This window comes from Emydura macquarii, unplaced genomic scaffold (assembly GCF_026122565.2).
Source record: "Emydura macquarii macquarii isolate MOO-44397 ecotype Brisbane River unplaced genomic scaffold, CSIRO-AGI_Emac_v2 contig_1062, whole genome shotgun sequence".
NCBI lineage: Eukaryota > Metazoa > Chordata > Testudines > Chelidae > Emydura > Emydura macquarii.
The window spans coordinates 111,225-122,522 of NW_027131199.1; the positions used below are offsets into that span (position 1 = coordinate 111,225).

At 47.4% G+C, this 11,298-nt stretch overlaps 2 protein-coding genes across 2 annotated transcripts; both read right to left on the minus strand.

The window, feature by feature from the left end:
- Positions 1-3,604: 3,604 nt before the first annotated feature.
- Positions 3,605-4,867, minus strand: LOC137151428 (interferon-inducible GTPase 5-like). Its single transcript, XM_067545692.1, has one exon. The coding sequence runs from the start codon at positions 4,841-4,843 to the stop codon at positions 3,605-3,607; it is 1,239 nt and encodes a 412-aa protein (XP_067401793.1). The 5' UTR covers positions 4,844-4,867.
- Positions 4,868-8,493: 3,626 nt separating this feature from the next.
- Positions 8,494-9,249, minus strand: LOC137151429 (interferon-gamma-inducible GTPase 10-like). Its single transcript, XM_067545693.1, has one exon. It carries the CDS (start codon positions 9,247-9,249, stop codon positions 8,494-8,496), a length of 756 nt encoding a protein of 251 aa, XP_067401794.1.
- Between the last annotated feature and the right edge of the window lie 2,049 nt (positions 9,250-11,298).

The following is an 11,298-nucleotide window of genomic DNA, read 5'->3' on the forward strand; positions in this document are numbered from 1 at the left end:
TTTACTAAGTTTCTATATTCCCAGTAAAGGTGGCTTGTTGCCTTATCCCCTAGAAAAAGATCCTGTGATATTTGCTATTTGAGTAATATTAAAAATGCAAGGGGAGAACAGTAAGCATGCCATTGTTGTTGTGAATACCAGGGGTGCACACCCAAGGAAACTTTGTCAGTTTCAACAGCTCAGGGAGTCCCTGTGGCTTCTGTTGAATCCCTGGTTGTTAATTTCAACAAAGCAAGCCTGAGTGCTTGCCTGTCAATAGCAGAATGCAGGAGCGTGCCTGCCTATTGAAGAACTTAAAACCAGGCTTAGTAACTGTCCCAGATCAAAAGCACATTAGAAATCCACTGTGCAATTAACAAAGTATTCTTGCAGCCCCAGGCAGCTGCACTGCCAGGGTTGTCGCATTTAAATGAGTTTGAAAAGCTGGGTGACAATGTCTTACAAACCACCCCAGGGTGCTTCAATGATGTCCTCAACGGAAGGGAAAGATCATTACATTTCATAAGTATACTCCTCTCAGTACAGAGGAAATGAGGGGCTTATTAAGAATCTCCCAGATATAAAGCCCAAAAACCCAAACTTAATGTTTTGGAAATAAATAAATCAAATGGTTACAACATATATGCTACATCTTGGGGATCTCCATATCCTGACTAAGCTAAGTGCCCCGGGCAATGCAGCAAGTAACCGGAAACTGATAATGTAATGTGTGTAAAACAAGATAAGCCTGCTGCCAAGAACTGTAAGCAAAAGCGGGAAGAAAGTAAAAGATTAACCCTATAGAAGTTGGAGAAAATTGAACAGTTAAAAGTTGTAAAATTGTTATAGGAAAATAAACTCTTGGTTTCGTTGCACCATTCTGAAGGAAAATGGGCCCTTCTCCTAAAGGAATGGTCTGTAAATAAACCTGACTAAAATTACTTAAATATGGATGATTTAGTTTAAATCATGAACTAGAAAAAAAAGATTTCCATTGGAACTTAACTGCCTCCAAATGCATACAAGAAAATGTAATTTATGTACAGATGTGTAAAAATAAAATGTGATTCGAAGCAATAATTTGCAGCCCCCCTCCTCCCAAAGGGGGTAAAAAAAGTGTTCTTTTATCTTTGAAAATGACAAAAGACTGGTACCAGTGAAACAGCTAAAGAACAAAACCATGGATCTAGTGTTGCAACAAGAGCTGTGTTTTGTGTTTATGTTTTGTCTTGATTACTAACACTGTTGTGTTGTGTTTTATATTTTGTCTTGTTACTGTTATTATTGTGTTTGGTATTGAAGGTATGGCATTAAGCAGAGAGGAACCGGATTTGCTCTGATCCCTCAGACAAAGACAAACACCTACAGGATCTCTATGAAACATTCCGAAAACTACAATACCCACCTGGAGAAGTAAAGAAACAAATTGATAGAGCCAGATGGGTACCCAGAAGTAACCTATTACAGGACAGACCCAACAAAGAAAACAACAGAACACCACTGGACATCACCTACAATCCCCAGCTAAAATCTCTCCAACACATCATTAAAGATCTACAACCTATCCTAGCAGATGATCCGTCTCTCACTCAGGCAGTGGGCGGCAGACCCATCCTGGATTACAGACAGCCCCGCAACCTGAAGCAAATACTCACCAGCAACCATACACCCTACAAAAAATCCTACCCAGGAAACTATCCCTGCAACAAACCCCGTTGTCAGCTCTGCCCACACATCGTCTCCAATGACATCATCACTGGTCCTAACCACATCAATCACACCATAAGGGGCTCATTCACCTGCACATCCACTAATGTTATATATGCATCATGTGCCAGCAATGCCCCTCTGCCATGTACATTGGCCAAACTGGACTGTCACTGCGCAAAAAGATAAATAGACACAAATCAGACATAAAAAATAATAGCATCCATAAACCAGTCGGAGAACACTTTAATTCCCCAGGGCACTCTGTCTCTGACCTGAAAGTTGCTGTACTTCTCCAAAAAAACTCCAAAAACAGACTTCAAAGAGAAACTGCTGAGTTAGAAATGATCTGCAAACTTGACACATTCAAACTGGGTTTAAACAGGGATTTGGAGTGGCTATCTCACTACCGAAGGTGAATTACTTTGCTCACCCATCCTCACCTCCTACTTAATGGTCATCATTAGGTCTTAAGTACCGGACTCCACCTCCCCCATTGTTCTCAATGCACCTGGATATCTATAAGATACCTCTGTGTTACCTATTTTCTGTATTATTGCATCTGAAGAAGAGAGCTGAGTCTCTCGAAAGCTTATGCCTGCAAATATTAAATTTGTTAGTTTTTAAAGTGCCACAGAACTCTTGTTATTTTTGCTGCATACAGACTAACACGGCTACCCCTCTGGAACTTTCCAATACAGTTTCTTTAAACTTTACATAATTTAACACATCCTCTAATTCCATTTCATTAAATATTTTCCTGGCCCTTCCAGTCCATCTGGTGAGGAGAACAGGCATTCTTCTCTCATCAGGAGTCTGATGAATATCACAGAGTCTTTCAAATGCAGACAGAAACGCCTCAATATCCTCATCGTCTCTGTAGATGGGACAGATGCTTTCCAAATCTTTGATGGCAAGAAGCTAAGAACTTTCAGGCAGTGGCAGACCTATTTTCCCTTCCAGGATCTGGAGCTGGATTCTGGCTGCTTCCATCTGCCTTTGATGAGCCCTTTCCTCAGCATCCAGCAGTTTTATCTGACAGGGTCCCCTAAAGTTTTTCCTGTGGGATGATTAAAATAAATTGTAGAAGCTGGGAATTTGGCCTCACTTTTGTCTGTTTCTAGCCTTATTAAAAATCAGCTTCATTTAAAAGAATAAAATTAGCTGTTCCCCCCCATCCCCAAATCTTAGTCAGTCTTTTGCTCTTTTGTCGCATTACATGTGAGAAGGAAGGAAACGCCACCTTCTCTCTACTCAGGTCCCATCTCCCCTTGCCATGGGTTTGGTGTCAGACGTGTTGTTCTTTTGTTGTTTGTCACCTGGGGTGACACAGGTCAGAGAGGGTACGTCTACACTGCATTGTGAACCTGGGTTTACAAGTGCTGGACCCGGGTCTCACGGTTGTGCTAGTGCATCCACACTGCGCTACACAGACCTTCTTATTAGAGTCTGCAGCTTGAGCTGTGTCCACACTGCAGAATGACAGGTCTTGGACCCGGGCCGAGTCTCAGCAGGACTCGACTCTGACCCACCCCCCTAGCAGGACCCTAGGACCCGCTCCTCAGTGCTCAGTGCCCTGAGTCAGATTGAACTGAGTGTGGAAGGAAGCAGGGCTTAGGCTCAAACCTGAGTCGGAGCCAGGCGTAATGTGCAGTGTGGACAGACCCTACAGAGACCCACTGAGGGAGGACTGGCTGAGAGAGAGGCAGGAGGCTGTAGGAAGCAGGAGCAGCAGAATGGCCAGAGACGACTGGGACCGAAGGCAGTGGAAGTCCACAGTGCAAGTGTGAGCTGAGAAATGGTTTTGTCTGTTGGTTTGTTTAAGTTTGGGACAATAAAACTGCAGAAAAGAGACCGTGGGGCTGTGGCCCTTTGTCCTTGGCAGGCTGGAGAGAAGCCCTGCCTCGTTACATTGTTGTTAAATCTTCTCTGCTCCTTCCAGAGCCTTTCTCAGGACTCGCTGAGCATCTTCTGCAACTTCATCCAGAAACGTATGTAGCATTTCATATGTCACTTTGTAAGATCTTCCTGCTGCTACCCCAGTACCAAGCACTGGTACCAAACTGAGAAAATATTTAGCTGTCATCATTCTTTCCCCTGTAGCCTCTCGGAGTCTCTTCAAAGCCTCATCTCTTGATATATCTTTGGCCAGAGAGGACTTTATCACTGACTTCAGATCAACAACAGACTTCCGAAATTGCTTAGCGAGCGAAGCGAGGGAATCATCATCCAGGCCAAAGGACGTGCAATACTCTGTCATGTTATCCACCAAGATGCTGACATCACAATGAACCGAGAGAAAAGGAAGAGGAACAGCAGCGATAGCGCACGACTTCAGGGCTTGCTTCCAGATCTGTTCCTGCAGGGCCTTCTGTTTCTCTTTCAAGATTACTTCAGAGGTGCTGGGCAGGGCACAGATGAGAATGTATCTCTTGTGAGTGTCAAGTTCATTCGCCAAAGTCCCCTGCAGTCGGGGAGAATCGTACTTGTCAAAGTCCCATCTCGACACCAGGAAAACCTGTGAGGAGATAATACCGGCTTTTTGCAGCTGGTCCTTGCAGTCATTTCTGATTACCTCTAGAGTTTTCTCCTTGTTGAAATTTCTTTTTCTTTGTTCATTAGCCAAGTCCACATCCACCTTGGAGCGGACGAAGTAAATCTTCTTCCCCATGCTGTTGATTTCTTTGGCAAGGCGGGCATCAGCTTCAGTGAAGCGCCCCGCTGAGATGATGATGAAGAAATCATAACCATCAAGGTTCACATCTTCTCTGTATGTTTTTGCTGGATAATTCGGTGTTCCAATCCCAGGTAGGTCCCACAGAATCACATTTGGGTGCATGGGATGGGGATAACGTGTTGGCTCCTTTGTCATTTCTTTCACCCAAGTCTGAGCTGCACCAGCGTCATCATCATTCAGGCTTCTTATGGCATTGATGAAAGACGACTTACCAGAGCCCGTGTCACCTGTGATGGCGATGTTGAGCTCAGTATTTCTTAACAACTCATCAGACTTCTTCACCACTGAAATGGCTTTTGAGAGGTTCCCAGCTTTGACAGCAGTCTGGAATTCTTCACTTTCCTCCTCAGACAGACCGGGAAGTTTGCTGCCCCATTTTGAAAATGAATCTGCACAGTGAGTTTTTGAATCTTTCGTCATCCTGGGAAAAGAAACATAAATTCCAATCAGGATTAGGGAGCTTTCCCCCCATGGGCTATTTACCAACCCCCGGTCAGTAGAGTCAGAGTCACAGAGTTTAAGGCCAGACAGTACCTCCGGATTATCCAGTCTGACCTCCTGTATGTCACAGCCACTAAGAGCCCCCAGGACCCCACTTCAAACCTGCAACCAAGATTAGACCAAAGCATTACCACCCTCAGGAGACCAAATTACGGTGTGCAACAGGAAGAGAACCGGGGGCACCAAGGGGCGCCAATGGCCGGGTCCCCTGCCGTAGCAAGGAACTGATTAAGTGAGAGCGAGACCAGTAAAAAGAGATGTCCTTGTTTCCATGGGAACAGACCCACAGGGCTGCAGGAAAGGAGCCATTGGTTACCACTTGCAATAAAATAAATACAATAATCTAGAGTTTAAATACACTGTTTAGAATGCCCAAAGGAGAAAGCTCCAGTTCAGCCTCTGTGCGACGCTAAGGGGCGCTGTGCTGCAGGAAGTGGGGAGTGGGCTCTCCCCTGGCAATCAGGGCTGGCCCCGATGCCCCAGTGTGGCGCTAGGGAGCTCTGTGCTGCCAGGAAAAGCCTTAGAAGTAATTGCAACTCTTCCCTTTTAAGTTGCTGAAAGCACAGGAAATCTGCATTCGCTCCCAGTAGCTGAATGGGATTTCAAGTCACTGAACTGTTAATTTCCTTGACGTTGTCGATTTGGACGCGGAAAACAGCCTGGAGAAAACCTGTGCCCCCGGTCCTCTGCCTCCTCCCTTCAATTTTTGCTTTGCTGGATCTGAAAAGCAGGGATTACTGACCCCATCAGCCCCTCCCCACTGCACTTCCCCTGGGCAGAAAGGGGGAAAAACAGAGAAAACTGGTAGGAAGAGAGCTTGATTGCTGTGAAAGTGAGGGACCATCTTCAGAAGGAAAGCAGGCTGAAGACGCTACTGCACCTTAGTCTTAAAGAAAACCATGTATGGTAGCTCCGAAGTGAAGGCCCGGCTCTTCAAAGCCCTTCTGGCTGAGGTAATGGCCACTAAGCAGCCCATCTTCCAGGAGCGGTACAGCAGTGAGCAAGAAGCCAGCAGCTTGAATAGGGGCCCATGTGCTTTGATAGATCAGGCTGAGGCTGGTTGTCGCACCTTGAGCACAACCTGCCAAGGCCCTTAAGGAAACGGTTAGAAATAGTGTTTGAAAAAACAGATCGGCCATTCACTCCAGGGGGAAAAGGGGGGAAAGCTGAGATCACTGCCAGGTGCACTCTAACGGACGACACTGTTAAACCTGCTGCTTTAAGTGCAGTAGGTCCTCTAGAGAAGCAGTGACGGTCGTGTAGATGAGACACCCTTCTGGGAAGACCAGACAGAGAACTGCTTCCACTTTGCCACATAAGAGGCCTTGGTGGAGGGCTTTCTGCTTCCTTGTAGAACCTCACGGACCTGCTCTGAGCAGGCTGGTTCTGCACAGATTAGCCATGGAGCTTCCTGGCTGTCAGGTGGAGGGACCTGAGGTTCAGGTGGAGCGGACGACAATGGTCCTGAGAGCTCAGGTCTGCATGAAGAGGCAGTGGGATTGGTGACGTCACTGAGAGGTCCAACAGAGCGGCGGAGCACTGGTGGCGGGGCCATACCAGACCTATCAGAATGAGAACGTGAGAACGGCATGCCCCCACACACTGCCCCCGGGTCCTGCCACCGATCGAGGGAGGGAAGACCTGGGGAAGGAATCAAAAGGATCATGTCCAGATGATGGCGGTTTGGTGAGCATATCGAGGACAGCCACGCCTGGAGAGGTGTGAGGCATAGTCTCGTCTACTGCTCTACATAAGTACGTGCGGCCATGATCCCAAAGCCTCAGGCAACTCTGGGCTGTCGTCAGTGGTTGCATCTTGAGGCACACTACGAGTGCCACTATGGCCTGAAAATGCCTTTCTGGGAGAAAGGCTCTGACTTGGACAGAGTCGAGCACCGCTCAGATAAACCCTATCCTCTGCACTGGGGTAAGGGTGGATTTCTGCGTATTTATAAGTAGACTCGAGTCCCGGAAGGTCGACTGGATGAGGTAGATGCTGGACTCCATTTGAGCCCTGGTCTGGACTGTGACCAGCCAGTTGTCGAGGTAAAGGTACTCCTGCACCCCCGGTCTCCTGAAGAAGGCCAATGCAAATGCCACGCACTTTGTAAACACTTGCGGGGCAGCCAACAGGCTGAATGTGAGAACCGGCAATTGGCAGTGCACGTGACTCACAATGAATCTGAAGAATCTTCTGTGCCCCATAAAAATCGAAATGTGAAAATAGGCGTCTCTCAAATTGAGGGCAGCATACCACTCCCCTGGATCCAGGGAGATGACGATGGAAGACAAGGAGACCATGCAAAACTTGAGTTTCTTGAGGAAGCTGTTGAGCTGGCTCAGGTCGAGGATAGGTCTGAGACCTCCCTCGGCTTTCAGGATTAGGAAATAACGGGGGTAGAACTCCATATTCCTTAAATTCTGTGGGACCTTTTCCATGGCTCCCACCCTTGGGAGTGACTGCACCTCCTGAGCCAGAAGTTGCTTGTGAGAGAGGTCCTTGAAGAGGAATGGGAAACAGTGGTGGTGGTGGGGGTTAGAACTGAATTGGAGGGTATATCCCACTTCTACCGTGCTCAGAACCCAACAGTCCATAGTAATATGGGACTGTGCCAGGAGGAAGTGGGACAAACGGTCCGCAACCAAAGAGTAAGCTGGGTCCAAAGTCTTTGTGACTGGTATGGCGTCCCCAAGTGCACCATCAAAAGGCCTGCTTAGAACCCCTGAATGTCTGGGAGGGCAGGCATTGATGTCGAGGAGGATGGGGGTGGATGCCTAAGCCTGAAGCCTCTGCTCCTCTTCCTCTGCAAGTCCTGCTGGGCTGGTAGAGGGAAAAACCGGGTGGATTTCTGGGGCCTATAATGCTTTCTCGAAGTCACTGAGGTGTATAAGCCCAGGGACGTCAGAGTAGCCCTGAAATCCTTGGGGCCATGGAGCTTGGCATCTGTCTGCTCTGAGAAGAGTGAAGTGCCCTTAAAGTGAAAGTCCCGGAGGCTCTGCTGAACCTCATGTGGGAGGCCTGAGTATTGGAGCCAGGAACACTGTGGAGGCCATGGACCCGGCTGCTGAATCTGCAACATTCAGGGCAACTTGCAGGGAAAGGTCCCCCCCATCTCAACTCAGAGAATGTCCTCATGGATCACGTCATGTGTCTGCACCTGTTACAAACTGGCGGGTGTTCTATCCTATTGGCGCATTCCACAAGTGCACAAGCATCTTCAGTGGCGTTTCCAGCACAGGTCCCTAGTCAGGACATTTGCAGAGCAGCAACTTGGTCTAGAAACCAAAGCCTGCCATGGACGAGGAGTCTGGGATGTGAATGAAAACTGGGAGTTATTTAAGAAGGTTTATTAGATGGCCTGTGTAAGGAGAATGGTGCTCAGTTGTGCTGCATTCAAAAGCCAACGGGAATTCTACTTGCCTTAGGGTTCCAGGATTTGGACCCACAGATGATATGGGACAGGGTCTTTATATTTGATTTATTTCCCACTTGATATTATTTTAAAACAATGCATAAATATATAACACCCACTAAAGAACTGAACAAGCAACAGACCAAAAAGGAGCTACTTACCCTCTGTCCCGGGGTGCTTCAGTGGCTCTGATCTTCTGTCTACAGAGTTCCTTTAGCAAAGTTTTCTGCAGTTTGGGAGAATCATATTTCTGAAATTTCCTACTTGAAAAAAGGAAAACCTGTGGGGAGCTCATTCCTTCTCCAGACAGGTTGCTGACACAGTCGTTTCTAATTTTCTCCAGGATTGTTTCCTTATTCATCCTCTTTTTGTGTTTCTCATTTTTCAGGTCCAAGTCCACCTTGGAGTGCACGAAGTAAAACTTCTTCCCCATCCTCTGGATCTCCTGGGCCAGTTTGATATGGTTGGCTCTGAACCGCTCTGAAGCAATGATGATGAAGACATCATAGTGTCTGAAGTTCACCTGTTTCAGATAAGCGTCTGGCTGAAAATCTGGGTTTTCGATCCCTGGGAGGTCCCAGAAGAACACCATGGGATACATAGGATGGCAATATTGTGCTGGTTCTTTGGTGACTTCCATCACACCTGTCTCAGCAGCATCTTTGTCTTCATCTCCCAGGCCTCCGATGGCATTGATAAAAGATGATTTTCCAGATCCCGACTCTCCTGCGATGGCGATACTGAACTCAATGTCTGACAAATTCTTAAACTTCTGCACCCCAGAAACAGCTTCTAAGAACTTTCCTGCTTTGATAGAAGCCTCAATTTGTTTAGTTTGTGCCACAGACATACCAAGAAGAGTATTCCTATCTTCTGCATCTAGGTCATCAGAGATCGATGTGAAATCAGCCATCTTCCTGGGAAAAGAAACAGGTATGGTTAGTCTTGTTCCCACACAGGTTACACCTGCACATTATAAACTGAAGACAATTATATAAAAATCCCAGACACAGCAAACCACGATTGGATACTTTATAAGACTAGAGATCTGTTTTAGTAATGGAGGCACCAGGCCAGGTTTATTGCCGACAAGACAAGATAAAAAGCACCCTATACATTTTACAAGTACACTTAATACATGTATGCTCGTGACAATGGACTGGCTCAGTAAACGGCAGGACTTTCCGTTCCTCACTCGGCCAGACAAAGACACTCCCTTTGAGACTTTTTTAACTTCATTGATACAAACACTTTTTATATTGCCTCTCTGACGTGTGTGGTTGCCACCCTTTGACACAGCAAGAAACCACCCTTTGCTTTGTACAGAATGGTTTGATTAAAACATTTTTATTACACTGTTGTTTTGATTTTGGAGGGGGCAGTGTGTCCTTGTTACTTTTTGAGGAATGAGCTTGTCCCATTCCTGGTATCAGGCGTTCTGGCATGTGCTTGTGTGTTCTGTGCCTAGCATTTCTTTAGGAATCTGTATTTTTGCAAAACCAGCTCCATTCTTGCCACTTTCTGTGATTTCTGATTTCTGCTCACTTTGCTTCATAAGAACAGGGCTTAACTGCTGCCTTAGCACCGCGTCCATGAGCTCAGGTCCCACAGACCCAGGTTCACAATGCACTGTGGAGAGACCCTCTCTGATCTGTATAGCCTCAGGTGCAGCCCCACTGCCTTAATTGGCTCAGCTGTTCTGGCATGGCAGGGTTGGATCTCTGCTCTGGCAGCACCATGGTGCAGCCAATCAGGGGACATACCTTACAGAGCCTGAGCTGATGCACTGTCCTTTCTGGTCCTGCAGCGCCTGCCTGGTCGGGGGAATCAATATTTGCTGCTGGAACAATATCAGCTGTTAGTGTGAAAACTTCCCCGGACGTTACTTCAGGGGTGAAACAAAGAAAAGAAATGGATTTTTCTCTAATGATTAAAGGTACCCTGGTTTAGTGAGGCACGGGTTTGGGCTAAGCAGAGAGGTTTCTTGTATCCTGGGGTGGAACAAGATTTGGTCCCTCCCCTACTGGGAAAACATCGTAGATTAACCTGGTCAGTTTTTCTGTTATTTTCCTTGTTCGCTACCCACAGCGGTGGAGTGAATCATTCCATCCTCAGCAATTGCAGGTCTTCTTCTCTTCTTCCCAGGGCAGCCTGGTAACCCCTTCCGCAGCCCCCTTCCGAGCAGAGGATACACCTGAAACCATGAACTCTTTCCACAAGCCCTGCCTGGTGCACAAAGAGAAACGTGGGAAATTGTTCCCCTTCCAAGCACTCTCCCACTTTTGGTGAAATGCTGAGATCAGGCACTGGGCTGAGTCTCCACGCCGTGCTGTCATTTACACCAGTGGAAAATAGATCTAGATTGCTGCTATTCTGCCTCAGTTGGGTTTTATACCCACTTCGCACAGGTGTGATTGAGTTTGCAAGGTGCTGGTAACACAGGGAGCTTTGTGACAGTCTCAGCAGCTGCTTTGGATTGTGTGTTTGCGGAAACCAAAACCAACAGGCTGAGCTGCACATTTCCCAGAAATGGGAGGAAGCCGTGAAGCGGGGCTGGCCCTGAGCCACCAAACTGCAAACAAAATTCAGACAGCCCTTCACTCCTGGACAGAAACACAGGTGGGGGCGTGGCATGTGGAGCTGTTTAACCTGGCAGCCAACCAACAGCAGCTCGAAAGCTTGTATCTTGGTCTCGCTATTGTGGGGAGCTTTCCTAGACTTCTGGGGATAATGAGAAGTGCTTTAGATCGCCTGCCATAAAAGCCGGTATTATTGTCATACACGTACTGTACATCCCATGGGGCTGACGCTCTCTCCCCTTTACCCAGCTCAGTTTTTTTAATGTCCAAAGGAGATGCGATGCTAGGGGGCACTGTGCTGTGGGGGGCAGGCTGGGGGCTCTCCCTTGGCAGTCAGGGCTGGCCCCTATGCCCGCAGGCAGCACTGGGGTGTCAGGGCTCTG